This window comes from Protopterus annectens, chromosome 8.part0 (genome assembly GCF_019279795.1).
Source record: "Protopterus annectens isolate FY-2018-M chromosome 8.part0, PAN1.0, whole genome shotgun sequence".
In the NCBI taxonomy this organism is placed as follows: Eukaryota; Metazoa; Chordata; order Ceratodontiformes; family Protopteridae; genus Protopterus; species Protopterus annectens.
Window position 1 is genome coordinate 1,668,817,518 of NC_056741.1, and position 19,879 is coordinate 1,668,837,396.

At 38.4% G+C, this 19,879-nt stretch overlaps 1 protein-coding gene across 1 annotated transcript in view; it reads right to left on the minus strand.

Annotated features, from left to right (window-relative positions):
- Positions 1–19,879, minus strand: part of HEPACAM (hepatic and glial cell adhesion molecule) — a 1,477,529-nt gene that overhangs the window by 112,658 nt on the left and 1,344,992 nt on the right. The window contains exon 6 of the mRNA XM_044081198.1: positions 8,579–8,649. Coding sequence (XP_043937133.1) covers positions 8,579–8,649 — 71 coding nt within the window. The remainder of the gene's footprint in view (positions 1–8,578; positions 8,650–19,879) is intronic.

The following is a 19,879-nucleotide window of genomic DNA, read 5'->3' on the forward strand; positions in this document are numbered from 1 at the left end:
ATTCAATAGTGGTTGGGAGTATCCACTATCACTGAACTCATTGCATACCTCATTCATCTGTTTCAAAAAAACTGTCTCAACAGTATTCATCCTACTAACACGCATAAGTTGTGCTTTTACTATGCCTTGAAACACGTGCGGTGCATGCATGCTAGATGCATGCAAATATCTATCAGAAGATACCTCTTTTTTATGTATAGCTGTATTGATAATATTATCCTGTAGTGTCAAATCGACATCTAGGAAATTTATACAAGTATTGGAACATTCCATCTTAAACTTTAAAAAACAAGTTGTACTGTTTAGATAAGAGACAAATTCTGTAAGTTCAGATAGAGAGCCTCCCCAAATGAAGAAGCAGTCATCCACAAATCTCTGGTAGAAACTGATGTTATTATTTATAAATCTCTCCCCATCAAAAATGTGTACCTTCTCCCATTGATGTAGCACTAAGTTAGCATAGGTGTTTGCTACAGGTGTACCCATTGCTACACCTGTTAGTTGCAAATAATACTCTCCATTAAACATAAATACATTATTTCGTAAAACAACATCAAGTAACATACATATATTTTCAACATGCCTAACTGTGAAGGAAGAATAATGTGTTAAAAACTGACGTATAGACTCAAGGCCAAAATCATTGGGAATAACGGTAAATAATGAGGTGATATCCATCACCACCATATATAAAGGCCCATATATTGCCTCAGATTTATTAATTTCTGTCTGCCAATGTTTTAATTTCTTCAAAAAATCCATGGTATCCTTCAGTACAGTATTACAATGAGACAATAAAGGATTTAATTGTTTTTGTAAATATAAGGAAATGGGCTCAGTGGCCCACCCATTGCCCGAGACAATTGGTCTCATTAGTGGGTTATCTCGTGATTTATGCACCTTGGGGATACCATAGAGTTGGGGTATTACAGGGCAAGGGACAGTGAGAAAATGGAACAGATCTAAAGAAATATCACTTGATAGTTGCAGCTCATAAATACACATATTAATGTATGCTATACATTTTTTCACTTCTAAATATGATATATTTTTAAATACTGTAACATCCATTAACAAATTCAAAACCGACCCAAAATATTTATCCCTGTCCATAATTACAATAAGGCCCCCTTTGTCTGCTTGTTTAATTATAATGTCAGGATTTTGTCTCAAATCCTCTAAGGCCAAAAACTCTGAATATGTAAGATTATAGTTCTTAGTAATATTTTTACAGGCATAAGGGTTTCTTAAATCATTCTCACATAGATCGTTGAAAGCAGTCAAAATTGGTATATTATTAGGTATAAATGTACTTCGTCTCTTACATACATTTACATCCTGTGTTTCACTTTTAAAAATAAGTTTCAGACTTATAGATCTAACAAACATTTTTAAATCAGTGAGAACGTTAACAATATCTTCACCACATGTGGGAATAAATCCCAGTCCTTTCTTTAAGAGCGAGCAATGATCAGCTGTTAATTGAATAGAGGATAAGTTCAATATACCTGCCTTTATCTCTTGGCTAATTTCACCTGTTTTGGTGGACTAGAGTTCTTTCTTTTATTATCCAAACGCGTTGAGGGAGACCCCCTCAGCATCGTTCTTCCCCTCGACGTAGATCTGGAGGTAACCGTACGCTCCTTCACTCGTTCCGCTTGTTGAAGCTGGAAGGGTTTGCTGAAAAAATTAAGAGTAGTCTGATTAGACTTCCTTGTGTGTTCAGTAGCAACCAAATCATTTTCTGTTATTGGGTTGCTTATAGGCACGCCATCCAGTGTTCCTTCTCTCGTGGTTGTAGGTGCTGTATCTCCGATCAAGCTGATTAGCGTCGTTAACGTGATGTCATCATGACGCTTCTCAAGACATTCCTCATGTGCACCAACATTTGAAACAGGAATACTTGTCTCAGAGAAGCCATCCAGAGTGTCCAAAGGACCCGTGGGCTTATTTAAGTCTTTAGGAGGAATTGTATTATCATTACTGACAGATTTACTTCTGAAATTCCCAGAGGGGTCATTCTTAGGCCATGAGAAGATATTACCACATTGGAAATCATTGATATCTCTAATTAGTTTCCGTTTTTTAACCGCTTCTAGTCTATCATCAAGAGCAGATAATCTGTCCATCATTAATTGGTAGGTTGGTAACATATTCTTAAAACAAGGCAGTGCAAACAATTCATCTTCCATAGAAATTATTTCTTTCTTTAGATCATGTTCTATGTTTAGAAAATGGTCATTCATTAGCACCATGTAATAATGGCTCAACTTGAGATTTAAACATTGCCATTTCTTTAGTAGGTCAGGATAGGTGTTGCCATAAGAGGGCATTTTTAATACCCTAAGTCCACGAGGGACCACGCCTTTTTCAATATATGCTGAAAAGCTAAAATGTTGCCACTGAAGGCGTTTAAAAGCACCCACCTTCCTTTCCAAAGTATGTAACATACGCTCATATTCCAATAAATTCACATTTGGTGTAGATATTGTTTTATCAATAGCAATCGAAGCTTCAGTAAAAACTTGTAAAAGAGGATTCACCTCTCTTTCAAACTGGAACTTCAAGCGATTCAAAGATTCCATTCAGGCTGCAGCAGGCTTAGACAAAATCCAACTATCCAACAGAGGATTGTAGAATAAAACAACGGCTGTTCAAGATTCAGTACATAGAAAACAAGCGACAATTGAATAAAAAACACCTTTATCAAACACAAAGCTTTCGGGAAAAAACACCCTTTCTCAATGATTAACATAAGGTTCATTGAAACATCCATTTAAATACACACCCAAAAGACATCATGTGACCTGCAGCCAAGATCACATGACCAAACTTTTCAAATAAAAAACTCGTTTTATATACATTATTACCTAACATATAAACAATATAAAAACCTCATACAATAAGAAAACTGTATACATAAAAAATATATATATAAAAAATATATGTATATATATATATATATATATATATATATATATATATATATATATATATATATATATACAAATGCATATTATTATTTTAACTTAGTATGTTGTATATTGACCAATATAGGTTTCAAAGAGATTATACGTTTGTCAGCTGATGTGTACCCAGGTTTGAATACAGCTGTCTCTTTGACATATAAATGTAAACATATAAAATATATAAAACGAGTTTTTTATTTGAAATGTTTGGTCATGTGATCTTGGCTGCAGGTCACATGATGTCTTTTGGGTGTGTATTTAAATGGATGTTTTAATAAACCTTATGTTAATCATTGAGAAAGGGTGTTTTTTCCTGAAAGCTTTGTGTTTGATAAAGGTGTTTTTTATTCAACTGTCGCTTGTTTTCTATGTACTGAATCTTGAACAGCCGTTGTTTTATTCAAGAATGGGGATGTCACAGGATGCCATAATCAAAAACACAAGCAAGGAAATAATCATTATTATTATTCAGCTTTGCTTTTTCAACACACCCTGCACTGTAATAACCCTGAAATAAATAATAGGATTAAGCTGAGGCTCAGAGTAGGCCCCAAGAATCCATGGGGTTATGGATCTTCTGAGCTATACTCTAGAGCTATTTTGCAACATCTTGACCCAATGATGGCCTGAGCAAAAACATGAGCAAAGAAATAACTTCAGTCTTCATATTTTTTTCTTTCAAGGAATGAATAAATTATGACTGACACAATAGCATTTCACAATAAAATGCTTGCAAGGAAGCATTCTATCATATCTGGAAATACTCCTGCACCCTCCCCAAATGATAGTCACCTTCTGCTTATCTCAATAGAGTAAAAAACATGAAGGAAAGCAGGAAGCCAGGAGTAGGTCCACCACTGTTTTATTGAATCAAATAACCATAAGCGCTGATGAAGTCTTGCAATGAACTTGACGAATGTGCTTATGGTTATTTGATTCAATAAAACAGTGGTGGACCTATTCCTGGCTTCTTACTTTCCTTTGTGTTTTTTACCTTGTTTGTGGAATTGTGCTTATCTCAATAGAGACTGGAATGAAAGATCAAACTGTCATAAATGACTCCTGTTAAAAAATATACAGCATGACCCCTCACCTCTACCCATGAAAGACAGCCTCCCTCTGCATACCACTCTGATGTTAGCCTGAGGAAAAACTGAGATAAGAAACAAAAGCTTCCCTATTAAATACATGAAAAGTGGAAATGTCAAACGGCCAAATAAACAAAAAGGCCATTCCTCAAAATTAATATTGTGGGGGGCTGTGCCCTCCACACCCCCCGCTAATTATATATAGCAACTCCGAGATCGCACTACAGTGAAGACAGGGCAAAATTTCCAGCCTTCACTGTACCACGATCTTACAATAGCGATATTGAGGAATGGCCTTTTCGTTTATTTGGTCGTTCAACATTTCCAGTTTTCGTTTATTTAATAGGGACCCAAAACAAAATGCAATGACATACTTCAAGTCTGTTGCTGTCAGACTTATATAACAGTATGCCTCCTTGCCCCCATCCAAAATATAACTACCCAAATATGTCTGATGTTTGATTGTGAGGAAAGTAATCATTATAACAATCATATTACTGTGTTCCATCTTATTGTTTCTAAACAGTACACTGCCCTAGACAAACTTTACTGACCTTCCGTGTACATATCTGAGATTTAGATGAGTGAGTTAAAGAAATAATGCCCAGACTGTCCACAGCCCCTACACAAGCTATAGTGACATTTTTTGCACACCTGAATGATGATTGTAAGAAAAACATAATGTAGTAATGGTTAAATCATCCCTAGCCCCCACAGAAATTACAGAAACCTTTTGTGTGCACATCTAAGCTGGTCTGGTTTTAGATTAGATGAGGTTGCAAAACTGTATGTGTCCACAGATAAAATTCTCTAATATTGTTATTATTACTACTACTACTACTATTATTAATCATTATGACAACACATCACTGATACTTCCCCTGAAAGCCAGGTATATTACGAGATGCACAAGCACATATGCACATAAACACACCCAAACTTCCACTGGTGGAATGCCAGTTTATCTACATCATGCCTTTGGACAGTTGATGGATAGCAGAGCATACTGATAAACCCACACCAGCACATGAAAGGTATTCCTCACAAAAGAAGCCACAACTAAGAACTCAATCAAAGCTATGCACAGTTAAATGGCAATGCTACTTACTGACATACTGTACTAATGATCAATTGTTTTCACAAACATCCCATTCCTGCCAGAGCATCAAAAGGCAGCTGTGTATCAAATACACTGCTGATGCTTGTGATGGAAAGTGAAAGAAATGGCTTACTTGTTACTCTTTAATACACTGCCCCCCCAGTAGCCATAGCAGTACTGGTTTTACATTTAGGATATACAACGGTTGACATTACATGTCACATCAAATCAATGATTACTTTTCAACAATGATCAAACAACAGTAGGGGTAAGTTATTTCAATCAATAATATCCACTTTACTTTCTATACTCCAGAATCAGATTGTGGTTAAAATAAATATCACGGTAACAAAAGTATTCCACCTTAAGTCCCACACAGTAGTTATAGCCATTTATATGTGCATTTCAGAAGTCTGATTGTGATAAAATAATGTTCATGTAATAATTTCAGCTTTATGCTGTATATTAATGCATTTGAAGTTGCTTCACACAGTCACAGCAATCTTGCAAAGTCAGAATAATGACCAAACAGCAGTTATTAGTTTTTGGCTGGAGAGCAACGATGTCTATTTTGACGCCATGGTTTTATTAAAAAATGCTTAATTGACTTCTTTGTGAAAGAATCATGGACAAATCAAAAAAAAATATTGTGGAAAGCCCCAAAATCAGGGACAGATTTTAACTATTGCTCTTAGATACTTGGAGAGTTAATGGAATAATCAGGTTTCACAGCATTCATAGAAGTGCAAATGTCTGTCATAATTTACTGCACCTTATCCTCATCTACGGCTTTGGTGACTGCCTCAAAGAAGTTGATCAGGTTCAGGAGGCATGATCTGCCTTTCACAAACCCGAACTGGGTGGGATCCAGAGTTTGGAGGTTACCAATGTCTTTGTTTATGAGTTCCATGATGATATGTTCCATGGCCTTGCAGATCAGGCTCATCAGGCTAATAGGTCGATAGTTCCTGGGATCAGTGGTGGCTCCCCCTTTGTGGAGTGGGATAACTGTTGCTGTGCGCCATTCAGTGGACACAAAGCCTGATGCAAGGCTATTATTGAACATGGTGCTTAAGTGGGGAGCCAGTTTGTTCTGAAGTTCATGTAAAACGCAGCCTGGGATGTTGCCTGGTTCTATGGATGCTGTGTTTTTCGCTTTAGAGAATGCAGCTTTTACCTGCATAGTTGTGATTACAGGGACTCTGCATTCTTCCTGTATAGATATGGGCCCTTTAGTGAGTGAGAGGGGAGGTAAAGTTAGCATTGAACCTATCTGCCAGGATGTTGGCAACATCAGTTGGTTCTGTAATTTCCGTGCCTTTGTGCTGTAACTTAGAGCAGATCTGGGTGTTTCCATCGAGATTCTTGACATAGTTATAGAATGCTTTGTGGCTGTCCTTGGAATTAGTGGCGATTTTGTTTTCGTAGCTAGCATTGGAGGATCTTATAAAGGATCTCAGCTTCTTACTGAGGCTGATCAGGGAGCTCCTCCACTCATGGGATTTTACTCTGTTTTGCAACAGTTTCTTCCTTCTGTTGTACAGTTTGTTTATGGCAGGGAACCACCAAATTGGCTTCATTTTTTTGGAGGATAGCACGATCCATGCACTCGTGTAAGTGCTTATAGAGTGCATATGTATAGGATTCAGCAGTTGTAACTGTATTGTCAATCTGCATGGGTGTCATGAAGTTCACCACTTCTGTCTTAAGAAGCATGAAGTTGGCTTTGGAGAAATTTTTTATTGTGGTTTCCTTAATGGGGGGTGGAGGCGGGATGTGGATATCAAGGGTGATTAGCTTATGGTGGGATTGGACCAACGAGAAGTTGACTTCAGGTGTGGAACACTGGTCACTCATGTTGGTAATGACTAGGTCTAGAAGAACATAATGCATTTTATCTTTTTTCCTTAGATACAAAATGTAGTTTCGTTTGATGAAGGATATTTTGATATATACGCAGTAGGCTGTTGGCAGTATTCCCTTAACATGATTGCTTTGTTGTTGTACTACTATCAATTTTCCTTTACATTAGATATAAAATGTAGCAAATATAAAAATACATTGATTGTCTGATGAGGAATACCTGCATATATACATATATATATATATATATATATATATATATATATATATATATATATATATATATATAAAGGCAGCAGGCTGTTGGCAGTGCTCTGTCAATATGATTGATTTTTTGTTTGATTATGAGTTGAGCTGTTTTTTTACATTTTAGGTAATGTTGCATCTGAGTTTTTTGCTGCTAAGGGTGACACAGCATACAGATTGTGACTGTTATGTCCTTTGCAGCATTTTTATTCCATGAAGAACACTGGCTATGCCATCTTATGTTTTAACTTCTTCACATCAGTTATAAATTACTGTAGTCATGAAGAGACATTGATTGTTTGATGAAGAACATTTAGAAACAAATGTGGTTGACTGTTTAGCAGTGTTGTTTAACACGAGTGATCCGTTGTATTTTTGAAAGATAACGTTGCATTGGTTCTGATACATTTTTAATTCTTTAACTCAGTGGTCACATTTTGAAATTTTGCCCCAGTTATTGTATATCAAAAGTTTAGTGACTGTTGAGATCTTGATATTAATGACTGTTGTGATCTTGATAACTTCATTGTTTGCTGAGCTTCTTTATATTTTAGGAAGGATTACGTTCCAGATATCTGTTGTTTAAGGGAACATTATATATATATATAATATCACAATTAATCTAAAAAAATGAACTTACTGTTAATTGAAAAATGTCTTACATCGAACAACAGAAAAGAAAAACAGTTTTCTTTTCTGACTGATTGGTTAAAAATGCTAACTACCAAACCTAATACTGTTAGAGAAAATGTGCTTAGTAACCTAATATATAAGGGTACAGTTAGGCACAGGTGCAGGCATAGGGTTAGGGTGAGCAAGGAGGGCAGCAAGGGAAAAAGAAAAGTGTGGCCTAGCTAGTCTGTCAGTCAGATTAGAGCCGTCCCACACACCACAGTTTGTTGTGATCTTAATGGACATGTTAGCTCACATAGTTTAGTGACCAATCACAAATTAAAATAACAGTTTTATGAAAAACAAAATTTAAGTACAGAAAAATGCTCAGAATTCAATTAAGAAAAAAAAAGAATAGTATTGTAATAATTATCAAGCAAAGAGTACAGTATCATCTGTAACCAAGTACTGGGAGAGAACTCTAGTACAGCACTGTTACCAGCTGGGAATTTCAACAATGCAATTATGGACTTACCAGGACATAGAAGACATAGGTGAGCATTAACTTTTAAAAAACTGATGGACTTGTATTGATGGACAATAAATTATATTGAACCACATGTTTTTAAATCTCTGAAACATTTTTTTCTGTTAGCAAGAATGGCTAATAGCTTAATTGTATTTACACATTAGTTGCCTACCTTGTCCTTCAACATATACATGGGGACTGGGTTCTTTCGTTCACGTTCAATGGTCCTGGGAACAATTTCAACTGAAAAAGATTGAAAAATAAAACAAATTAATATATTCTTTACACAAAATGTTTAGGGTAGCTACGAGTATATGGTACAAGTCTAGTATATCAAACTGTCCTCTGTCACACTTTTCTTTTAGTAACACAGCAAAGCAAGAATGAAAATGGTATGTATAGGTGTCTCTCCATCCGTATGTTTTTAATGATTCATCTTTTCCACTGTTCCATATAATACTGTGTACTGTTATGTGCTATAAAATTAATAACAAAATAAATCACACCAGTTGGTAGCGTGCCTTTAGCGTTAAAGCCATAAGCTGTGAAAATCATCTTGACATCCTCAGAGCTGGCCATTGATCCCAGCACCTTGCTCAGTATATGATATTGTACATGACTGTCATACTAGACAGAAAGTCAACAGCAATGTCTAGCAAAATATATCCACTTAACAAACAGGTGTGGATTTTTTATTTCTTTTCTCCCTTGAAAAATGTATTTCCTATTCCTTTCCTGAAGTCTAGAGGTAGTCCATATAACTTTCATGTGCAATGTGGAGTGGTGGTGGGTAACAAAGCCAAACGCTTCAGAACTCATGTGAACCTAATAGGCTAAAATCAAAATATTTTGATAACCTATGATTCTGAAAATCCTAATCTTGAAAAGAATTACATTACTTATTATACAGAGATAGTACAGTAAAGTCCTTTGGGCAGCAACTATGTGTAATATTCATCTTGAATGTTATGACGTTATAGTTGTTCTCTTTAGGGCCTTCATCTTTATAAAATACTTAAACTCTGCTGCACCAAAGCTTGTATCTGCTGCTGGAATGTGATGGTCTATTTTACAAACATTTATGAAGCATATGCTATAATAATCATTGATTTTGCAAGCAAGAAACTGTTTATGTTGTTTTTTTTCTTTTAAAGACTGTATTTTGCTGAAGTTTTTTATATTGCCAAGAAATAAGGACCTTGCATGGTTCACTAAAACATATGCCTCCAGCTTTCTCAAGAACTCCCAATGCTGTGGCACATTATGTTAAGGAAATGAAATGGCTGCAACTGTGATATGGATGTGCTCAGTAAAATTATATGATAGGCTGCAGTACACAACTTTATTTTATTTTTAATGAATTTGTAATGTCGGGAAATGGAATGGGTGGCAAAGTAGTGCAGCAGATAATGTTGTCACCTCACAGCAAGAGGTTCTTGGGTTTGATTCTCTGCTGAGGTGCTTTCTGTACAGAGTCTGCATCTCCTCCCTGTGTTTGCATGGATTTCCTTCTGCTGCTCCAGTTTCCATCCACATTCTAAAGACAAGCAGTAGGTGGATTGGATACTCTAAACTGGCCATAGGTGTGAGTGCGCATGCGAATTTGTGGTATGGAAGAAGTACACTGGGAGGGTTAGCCACCTGGTGGTGTGAATCTTGGCCCTAGATGATTGTCACTGTTGAAGTGACAACCCTACCCCTTATACAAAAATGGGAAAAGTGGTTGTGGATGGATGTCCTGAAATGGAACCTTTTTATTTACATGGTTATCAGTGGAGATGATATTTTACAGTTATTCATTTTATCATTTTCATCATTATTATTATTTAGTAACACTGCTTACATTTTCCCATTACATGGAGCAGAGTAATTGCAACAATAACTTGCTATCAATAACTGGACTGTTTAATATTTCAGTGCACAAACATTTGCCATAAGTAATGTGCCATGTATCACAGCTACACTGATCACTACATGCACTCATTTATTACACTTTTTAATATCAATTACCCATCACTGCACAATGAAACATAATCTCACTAAAACATAATTCTTCACTAAGTAAGGTACAAAGCTTGCTTGAAACTTTTACTACACCACCAAGATACATACAAAAGTGAAATGATACTAAAAAATCACATGCAAAGCCATTCAGATCAAAATCCAAACTCCCAAAAGCCATATTCAATGCAAAACGAGGCAATTAATGCTAAACACAGTTAGAATCACTACTCTAATATAGAAAATATACAGAAAAATGCCTAAAAGGAATAAGTGGGGTATGGTTTGCATGGTCAGCAAAATGTCTTGTACTGCAATATTATTTTATTTTATTTATTCTATGTTGACTTTGTTAGTCCTACTAGGTTAGTAGCATCTTTTCAGGGGAGATATGAGGTATTATTTATAATACTAGGGGAAATTTGAACAGGACATTCAGGAACCTCCACTATAGGTTGCATGGGATCTTTTACATCCATCTGAGCTACCAGCAACATAGGCACTGGGGACTTAGGTTAGCATCTCATCCAAAGGATGAGAGGGAACTTGCCTTATAATAAGTTGTGGCTTTAACCACTCATCAAAATGCTGTTCCTTAAACCTACAGTACAAGATATTCCCTATATCATTCACCAGACTCCCATACATTGCATATAGACATGTACTGGCACCAAAGATGTCACTCATTTTATTCAATGTTCAAACTTCTTCTTTCTTTTTCTTTTGGCTGCTCCCATTAGAGGTTGCCACAGTGTATCATCTGTTTCCATTTCTTCCTGTCCTCTGCATCTTGCTCTGTCACACCAACCGCCTGCATGTCCTCTCTCACCACATCCATAAACCTTATCTTAGGCCTTCTTCTTTTCCTCTTACGTGGCAGCTACATCCTTACCATCCTTCCCCCAGTATACCCAGCATCCCTCCTCAGCACATGTCCAAACCAATGCATTCTCACCTCTCTGGCTTTGTCTCCAAACTGTCCAACCTGAGCTGACCCTCTAATATACTCATTCCTAATCCTGTCCATCCTCATCATAGCCAATGCAAATCTTAATATCTTTAACTCTGCCACCTCTAGCTCTGACTCCTATCCTTTTATCAGTGCCACTGTCTCCAACCCATATGACATAGCTGGTATCATTACCATCTTGTAGACCTTCCCTTTCACTCTTACTGATACCCATCTGTCACAAATCACTCCTGACACTCTTCTCCATCCACTCCACCCTGCCTGCACTCTCTTCTTCACCTCTTTTCCATACTCACCATTACTCTTAACTGTTGATCTCAAGTACTTAAACTCATCCACATCTGCAAACTCTAATCCTTGCATCCTCATCATTCCTCTATCCTACCTCTCATTCACACACATATATTCCATCTGAGTCCTGCTGACCTTAATTCCTCTACTCTCTGGAGCATATCTCCACCTCTTCAGGGTCTCCTTTACCTGTTCCCTACTCTCACTGCAAATCACAATGTCATCCGCAAACATCATAGTCCGCAGGGACTCTTGCATGATCTCGTCTGTCAACCTAGCCATCACCATTGCAAATAAGAAAGGGCTCAGAGCTGATTCTTGATGTAATCACACCTCCATCTTGAACACATCTGTCACTCCTACCACAGACCTCACCACTGTCACACTGCCGTCGTACATATCCTATGCCACTCTTACATACTTCTCTGCCACTCCCAACTTCCTCATACAATACCACAACTCCTCTCTAGGCACTCTGTGATATGCTTTCTCTAAGTCAACAAAGACACAATGCAACTCCTTCTGACCTTCTCTATACTTCTCCATCAATACCCTCACTGTGTAGTGCTCTTTCCTGACATAAAACCATACTGCTGATCATTAATTATCACCTCCCTTCTTAACTTATCTTTTAATACTCTTTCCCATAACGTTATGCTGTGGCTGAACATTTATCCCTCTGTAGTTACTACAGTTCCACACATCACCCTTATTCTTAAAAATCAGTACCAGTACACATCTTCTCCACTTCTCAGCCATCCTCTCACTTTCCAAGATTCCTTTAAACAATCTGGTTAAAACCCTACTGTCATCTGTCCTAAACACCTCCATGCTTCTACAGGTATGTCATCTGGACCAACAGCCTTTCCATTTTTTATCCTATTCATAGCTGTCCTTATGTTCTCCTTGCCAAACCATTGCACTTCCTGATTCATTATCCCCAAATCATCCAACCTTCTCTCTCTCATTTTCTTCATTCATCAACCCCTCAAAGTACTCTTTCCATCTGTTCAACACACTCTCCTTGCTTATGAGTATGTTTCCCTCATTATCCTTTATCACCTTTTCCTGCTGCACATCTTTTCCAGCTCGGTCCCTCTGTCTAGCCAATTGGTACAAGTTCTTTTCTCCCTCCTTAGTGTCCAACCTTTCATACCTTCATATGCCTTATACTTAGCCTTCGCCACCTCTCTCTTTGCCATGCACCTCATCTCCTTATACTCCTGTCTGCTTTCTTCATCTCTCTGACAATCCCACTTCTTCTTTGCCAACCTCTTTCTCTGTATACTCTCCTGTACTTCCTCATTCCACCACCATGTCTCCTTGTCATCCTTCCTCTGTCCAGATGTCATACCAAGCACCTTTCTAGCCGTCTCCCTTACTAGCTCTGCTGTAGTTATCCAGCTATTTGGTAACTCTTCACTGCCACCCAGTGCCTATCTTAACTCTTCCCTGAACTCCACCTCATAATTAACCTTTTTCAATTTCCACCATTTGATCCTTGGTGCTGCCCTCACACTCCTTCTCCTCTTCTTGATCATCAACATCATCCTACAAACCACCATCCTATGCTGCCTAACTACACTTTCCCCTTTCACCACTTTACAGTCTCTAATCTCCTACAGACTGGCCCTCCTGCATAAGATATAATCCACCTGTGTGTACGTCACCCTATGGTCCTCCCTCTTCTTAAAATACATATTCATCACAGCCATGTCCATCCTTTTCGCAAACTTCACTGCCATCTGACCTTCTGCATTCCTCTCCTTAACACCATACCTACCCATCACCTTCTCATCCCCTCTGTTCACTTTACCAACATGCCAATTGAAATCCATTCCAATCACCAGTCTCTCACACTTGGGTACACTATCCACCACTTCATCTAACTCGCTCCAAAATTTTTATTTCTCATCGATTGCACATCCAATCACACTATCAATTTGCAGCTTCATAAACTTCACTTTATCCAACACTCTTTTCACCTTTAAAACACTCTTGACATACTGTTCCTTCAGTATAACCCCTACCCCATTTCTCCTGCCATCCACACCATGGTAGAACAATTTGAACCCACCTCCAATACACCTGACTTTACTCCCTTTCCATCTGGTCTCTTGCATGCATGATACACCAGCCTTCCTTCTGTCCATCATGCTAGCTCTCTCCCTTTACCAGTCATACTGCCAACATTCAAAGTTCCGACCCTCACTTCCACACTCCTTTCTTCCTCTCCTTCTGTCTCCAGACATGTCTTCCCCCTCTTCTTCTCCTTCAGCCAACAGTAGCCCAGTTTCCACTAGCACCCTGTTGGCTAGCACTACAGGAGGTGGTCATTGTTAACCCATTCAGTGTTCACACTAGAATAAATATATACATAAGTGCTTTTGTCCTAAGTCAAGACTTCATCACACATTCAATAACATGTTTTCCATTTATGTAGTTAATGCATAACCATGAAAAGTAGAAAATTAACCTATGGGAAATATTTATCCATGAATACTATTCAAAACCAAATGTGTTTCCCAACAATTTAAGGGTAAAAAATGTCAGGGGCCAAAGGTCTTAAGCCAATAATAAAAGGCATTACATTATTTCAGAAAATGGGGAAACAACCAAGCATGGTTTGCAGAGAACAATAAAAGACCAAAGAAAGGAAGAATTCAATGCCTCGTAAAACAAGATTAGGGAAGGAGAGATGTCAATGTGTGGAGGTCATGGAAGTAGTGTGTCTGGGGCAGTGATAAGAGGAAGTGTCATTATGACAGACACAAGAAGCTCATTTGTTTGTATAATGTAAGGGCTGGGAGGCAGAGGATGTGGGAAATGAAATCAATGAGCAGGACTAAGGTAATGAGTACTGGCATGGCCTTCATATCATCATGAACACTAGAATCGAAAGGAAAACTACGGTGGGTGAGAAACAGAAAGCTCTGTGATCAACAGCATTTCTATGAGTTACCTAAATAGCACGAAAAGCAGATGTCTATGAGCTAACCTATATGTTTCTGTAATCAAAAATAAGTAAACCAAATGACTGAGTGTGGGAACTAGTTTATAATAAATGGTCATAAAAATAAAAGAGGGTAAATGATATGGACTAGGACAAAAACAGTGGAAATTTAAGGTTAAATTTCAGTTATACGCATTAGGGGTAATAGATTATTATCAACCATGGGATGAAAAAGGCTGATCTATAAAGAAATAGGATAGGTTATGTTGAGCACAAAAAAGCAAATTGGCTTGGCAGCTAGCCTAGTATTTATTTACCAAGGACCCTATAAAAATGTCAGAAAAGGACATGCAGAACATAAAATCCCATACGTTCTGCTGGACATAATACTCCATGGGGGATGAATAATCTGCAGGAGAGAAGGATGAAATAAGAAAGGGATGTATAAATATGAAAAGCAAGTGCAGATCTCAGTCTGTCTGATCTCTCATTTTCCAAGCTGTGTTCATTCAGAGCTAAAATATTTACCTTTAGTCATAGGTTACCCCAGTAATCTTTGTGTTTCAAAACACTTTAATATAAAAGGTCAGAAAGACAAGGAAACCAACTACCACCTTATTCTTAAAAGCTTATGCTTGCATACTAACATTGTAAAGGGGGTGTTCTAAGAAAATGCTTTCCACTCAAGAAAATGACAATTGAATGTCTTCTGCTGTGCTGCAATAATTGTCATCCTGTCTTTCAGATTAACCAATTGAAGTTATAGCGAATAAGAAACGCAATGCAAAGTGTTGGACCAATAAAACAGAGGTAGGTAAAAACTAGGGCCAAGAAGGATGACGCTGTCTTGTGTCCCAGATGCTACAAAACTACGAGTCTAAAGACTATAAGGCATGGAAAGGGTGATGGTCAGAATCACTGACTCACACTGTCTACAACCTCAGGCACTGGAAGATATTTATTTACTGTCTTCTGTGGGAAGGCCTGTAGTCTGAAAAGAATGGATGAGTGCAGATTAAAAAGAAGAGCAGAATTCAAATAATTATGGGAGTGAAACTATGGAGAATTCACATACACAATGATCTACAGCATTATGAGATTGTTCTTTATGGATACGTATATACCAAACAAGAGGCTCCAGAACAACTTAAAAAGGAAGATATAATTTAGTGGGGGGCTTAAGTGAAACAAAACAGTACCAGGGGCTTAGGAGTAAGACTGGGGGGCTTAAGGTGAGAGTAGATGAGCTCTATAAAAGGAATAGAGAATATGGCACAAGCTGAGAGTGAGAATTACTTTTTTAGAAATAAAATATATATATATAGAAAGAATCCTGTCTAAAAAGAAACTATGGGAAACCAGTGTAAGAGTACTTCGGGTGTAAAAGAAGATCAGTGAGCAAGTGGAATCAGACTTGGGGGTAAAGCATAAAGACTGTTAAAGTTCAGCAGTGGGGGTTGATGTTGGCTTAGTGTGGATAAAATTGAAAAAGGTTTCAATGGAAATAATGCTCTCATAGGTTCATAGGTGTTTACTAGGCTAATGACCATAAGGCCTTTTTAACCCTAGCCATGCATCCCAAATCTCTCACAAGTTCAGATACCCTTGATAAGTGTAAGCAAGGGTTTGGGAGATGAAACATTTACAAGCTAGGGCCTGGGAGATGAACCATTTGCAGGCTGCCTGTGTCCATTAGAGACATAGGTGCCAAACCAGGGATGAATTTCTTGTTCCCAATCCAATTGTCCAAGTTGCACTATAATTGGGTTAGGGAGGAACTCTGTTTCACATGGATGGGGAGCCTGTTCCAGAGATGGGGTAATCCCTGGGTTATATACCTGTCTCTCTAGCAGGTCCAATTTATATGACAAGCAAGGTTTAAGTCTTTAGAATGGGTAATTCTGGTGCTGTTTGTTTTGTGGATATGCAGGAGGTCCATCAGAGTGAGGTCTCACAATGCCCTGTATGTCAGGCATAGATCTCCCTTCAAAAGCTTGTAGGAGACAGAATACAGGTATAGGGCCTTGAGGCGGTCTGCATAGGACATATTACTTACGCCCTGTATTGTTTTATTCAAGATAAAATCCCAGTTTGAGAAGAAAAGGGAAAGGGGAGCTAAGTGTTTCATTAACTTCTTATAATAAATGACTTGGGGAAGCCCATAAGAGAAAACATAAATACATTTATGAGAAAGTCTGAAAACAGTGGAGAAAAAAAAAGTCAAGGGAACTGTGGGGTGGGGATGGGGTTTATGTCAGAGATAATATTTTGACATTGAAATGAAGGGTGTGAAGAGTCAGATCAAGGGGATTAGAATGTAATATAAAAGAAACCTAAAGCCACATGATAGTTTGAGATGAAAAGGCAAGCATGGGAGTGTGTCAACAGGACTCCTACACCAGTCATCAGTTGATCCAAAGACATAGGTTCATAGGTTCATAGGTAGGTACTAGGCTATTGGCCCTAGGGCCTATATAAGCCTAGCCAAGCGGTACCCTGGCTTTTGCCACCCAAGAAAATTATTTTTCTGTACCCCTGTCAAGCAGAGCCACAGAAGTGATCCCCGGGGTGAATTTCCTATCTCCCATCCAATCATCAAGATTTTTCTTGAAGAGTGCTAATGAGGAGCTTTGTTTTATATAGATAGGTAGTTTGTTCCAGAGTATGGGAAGTCTCTGGGATAGGAATCTATCCCTCCAGCATGTTCTGTTTATTGTGGTGGCATGGTTTAGGTCCCTAGAGCGTGTAACTCGGAGGGATTGGGATTTCTTTATGTGGAGCATGTCCAACAGCTCTGGGTTTGACATTGCTTTCTATGTTAGGCAGAGATCACATCTGAGTAGGTGATTTGCGACAGAGTAAAGCTGGAGTTTTTTGAGACGGTCTGCGTAGGGCATCTGTTTGAGGCCAGTAATCCTCTTTGTGAGGTATTTCTGTGGCCTTTCCAGTTGTTGTAGATGTCTTGTGAGGTACATACCAAAAGGGGCGTTATACTCTATAATGGGTCTAATGAGTGATGCGTAGAGGGGAACAATGACCTCTTTTTTCCTGGATGAGAAACCTTTTGTGATGAGGTGTGCCACATAGAAGGATTTCCTGACTACTGGGGTGATGTGATTATCAAAGGAGAGACTACTGTCTACCTGTGACCCAAGGTCTCTTATCACACTTTCGGTGTTAAGTAGACTACCGCCTATGTGGTAGTTCATGGGTACAGAGTTTTTACCAAAAGAGATGACAATGCACTTTTTGGCATTGAGCTTGAGGCCATGGCTTTGACACCAGGCATCTGTCTTGGTGAGGCCCTTTTGTAGAATGTCCACATCGTTAGGAGTTTTGATTATGGCTCCTAGTTTGCAGTCATCTGCGAACTTTGTTAGCCAAAGACCTTCTGTGTTAGCCTGTACTTCAGAGAAGTAGATACCAAACAGGAGAGGACCTAGGAGTGAACCCTGTGGTACTCCACTTGTCACTGGTCTGAAGTTGGATTTAGAGTCTGCTACTTTCACAGTGTGGGTTCTGTCAGTGACCCAGTTAGCAACCCATCTTGTGACATAAGGATTTATACCTAGTTTAGTGAGTTTGTTTATAATTCCAGAGAGGGGGATTGTGTCAAAAGCCTTGGCGAGATCTAGATAGGCTGTGTGAACCACCTTACCCTCATCTACGGCTTTGGTGACCTCTTCAAAGAAGTCTATCAGGTTTAGGAGAAATGATCTGCCTTTTACAAACCCGAACTGGGTAGTTCCAGAGTTTGGAGATTACCAAAGTCATTGTTTATAAGTTTCATGATGATACGCTCCATAGCCTTGCAGACCAGACTCGTCAGGCTAAAGGGAGGGTAGTTCCTGGGGTCCGTGGTGGCTCCCCTTTTGTGGAATGGGATAACCATTGCTGTGCACCATTCAGTGGGCACAAAGCCTGAGCTGAGGCTATGACTGAACATGGTACTTAGGTGGGGTCCAGCTCGTTCTGTAGTTCATGTAGAATGCAGCCTGGGATGTTGTCAGGTCCCATGGATGCTGTGTTCCTGGCTTTGGAGAGTGTGTTTTTTACCTGTGCAGCCGTGATTACAGGTACTTTGTATTCTTCCGGTATAGAGATGGACCCTTTAAGGTTCACTGAAGATGTTAGGAATATAAACTAATGCAATACAGCTTTACAGCATATTAACCAGTCAACATCTAGTCAATCTGACATGACCTGCCTAAGTAGGCTGTCATGTTCCTTGCAAAAGAATAAAGCCGAGTAAACCAGGACTTGTGATATAGGATATTACCAAGATGAAATTACGAACCTAGCTGCAAAGTTAGAAATGATGGCTAAAGTTATTTCTAAAATGGAAAATGATTTGTAATGAAAATCAAGGGCCAGCTAAAGAATCATATATATGTATATGTATAGATATACATAGGTATGTATAGATATATCTAGGCTTGCTATCAAAATGAAGAATGAAGAATGAAGGTTTGGCAAAAATGTGACTGTTGAACGTCAGATGGCTGATTCCCATATTGCTGACCTTCAAATCTTGGAGTGTCCTGTGCAGCGAATGCCACTGTGAATCTGCTTATACATGATTGATGTAACTAATAGAGACTGAGGTACAGTGAGGATCGGTAAATTAATCCTTTTCCTCACTGAAGTGTGATCTCAGAGTTGGAATATATAGTTTGCAGGGGGTGTGGGTAGTGCAGAGGGGCTTGACCTCTTGCAAATACATGTGTTACAGCATTGTGCAGTACTGAGCAGCATACATTCGTACTGCTGACAAGCAGGCAGGTGAAAAAGGATGTTGAGCATTACTGAAGTCGCATTCATTGGTATGACATTCAACATTCTAACCTAATTAATATGCAGTACGTCAGTAATATGAGTCAAACGCATGAACTGATTCCATTCTTAATTTCGCGTTTTTTATAGTATATACACACACACACACACACACACATTTATATATATATATATATATATATATATATATATATATATATATATATATGGGTTCATATTAGAACGTCGACAACTCACTATGTCGACAAGTAGCCCTGCAGCACCAAATGAACAAAACCTCACAGTATCGAAATTGCAAATAACCGACACTTACTCCATCGACAACACGCTACACCAACATCGCATATTACGGGTAACGGGTATTAACATATGTGAGGTAGGGGATGTATTTATAAACCTATGTCACTCAGTCTGACATTATAACTACATCCCGTACCTCACATATGTTAATACCCGTTACCTGT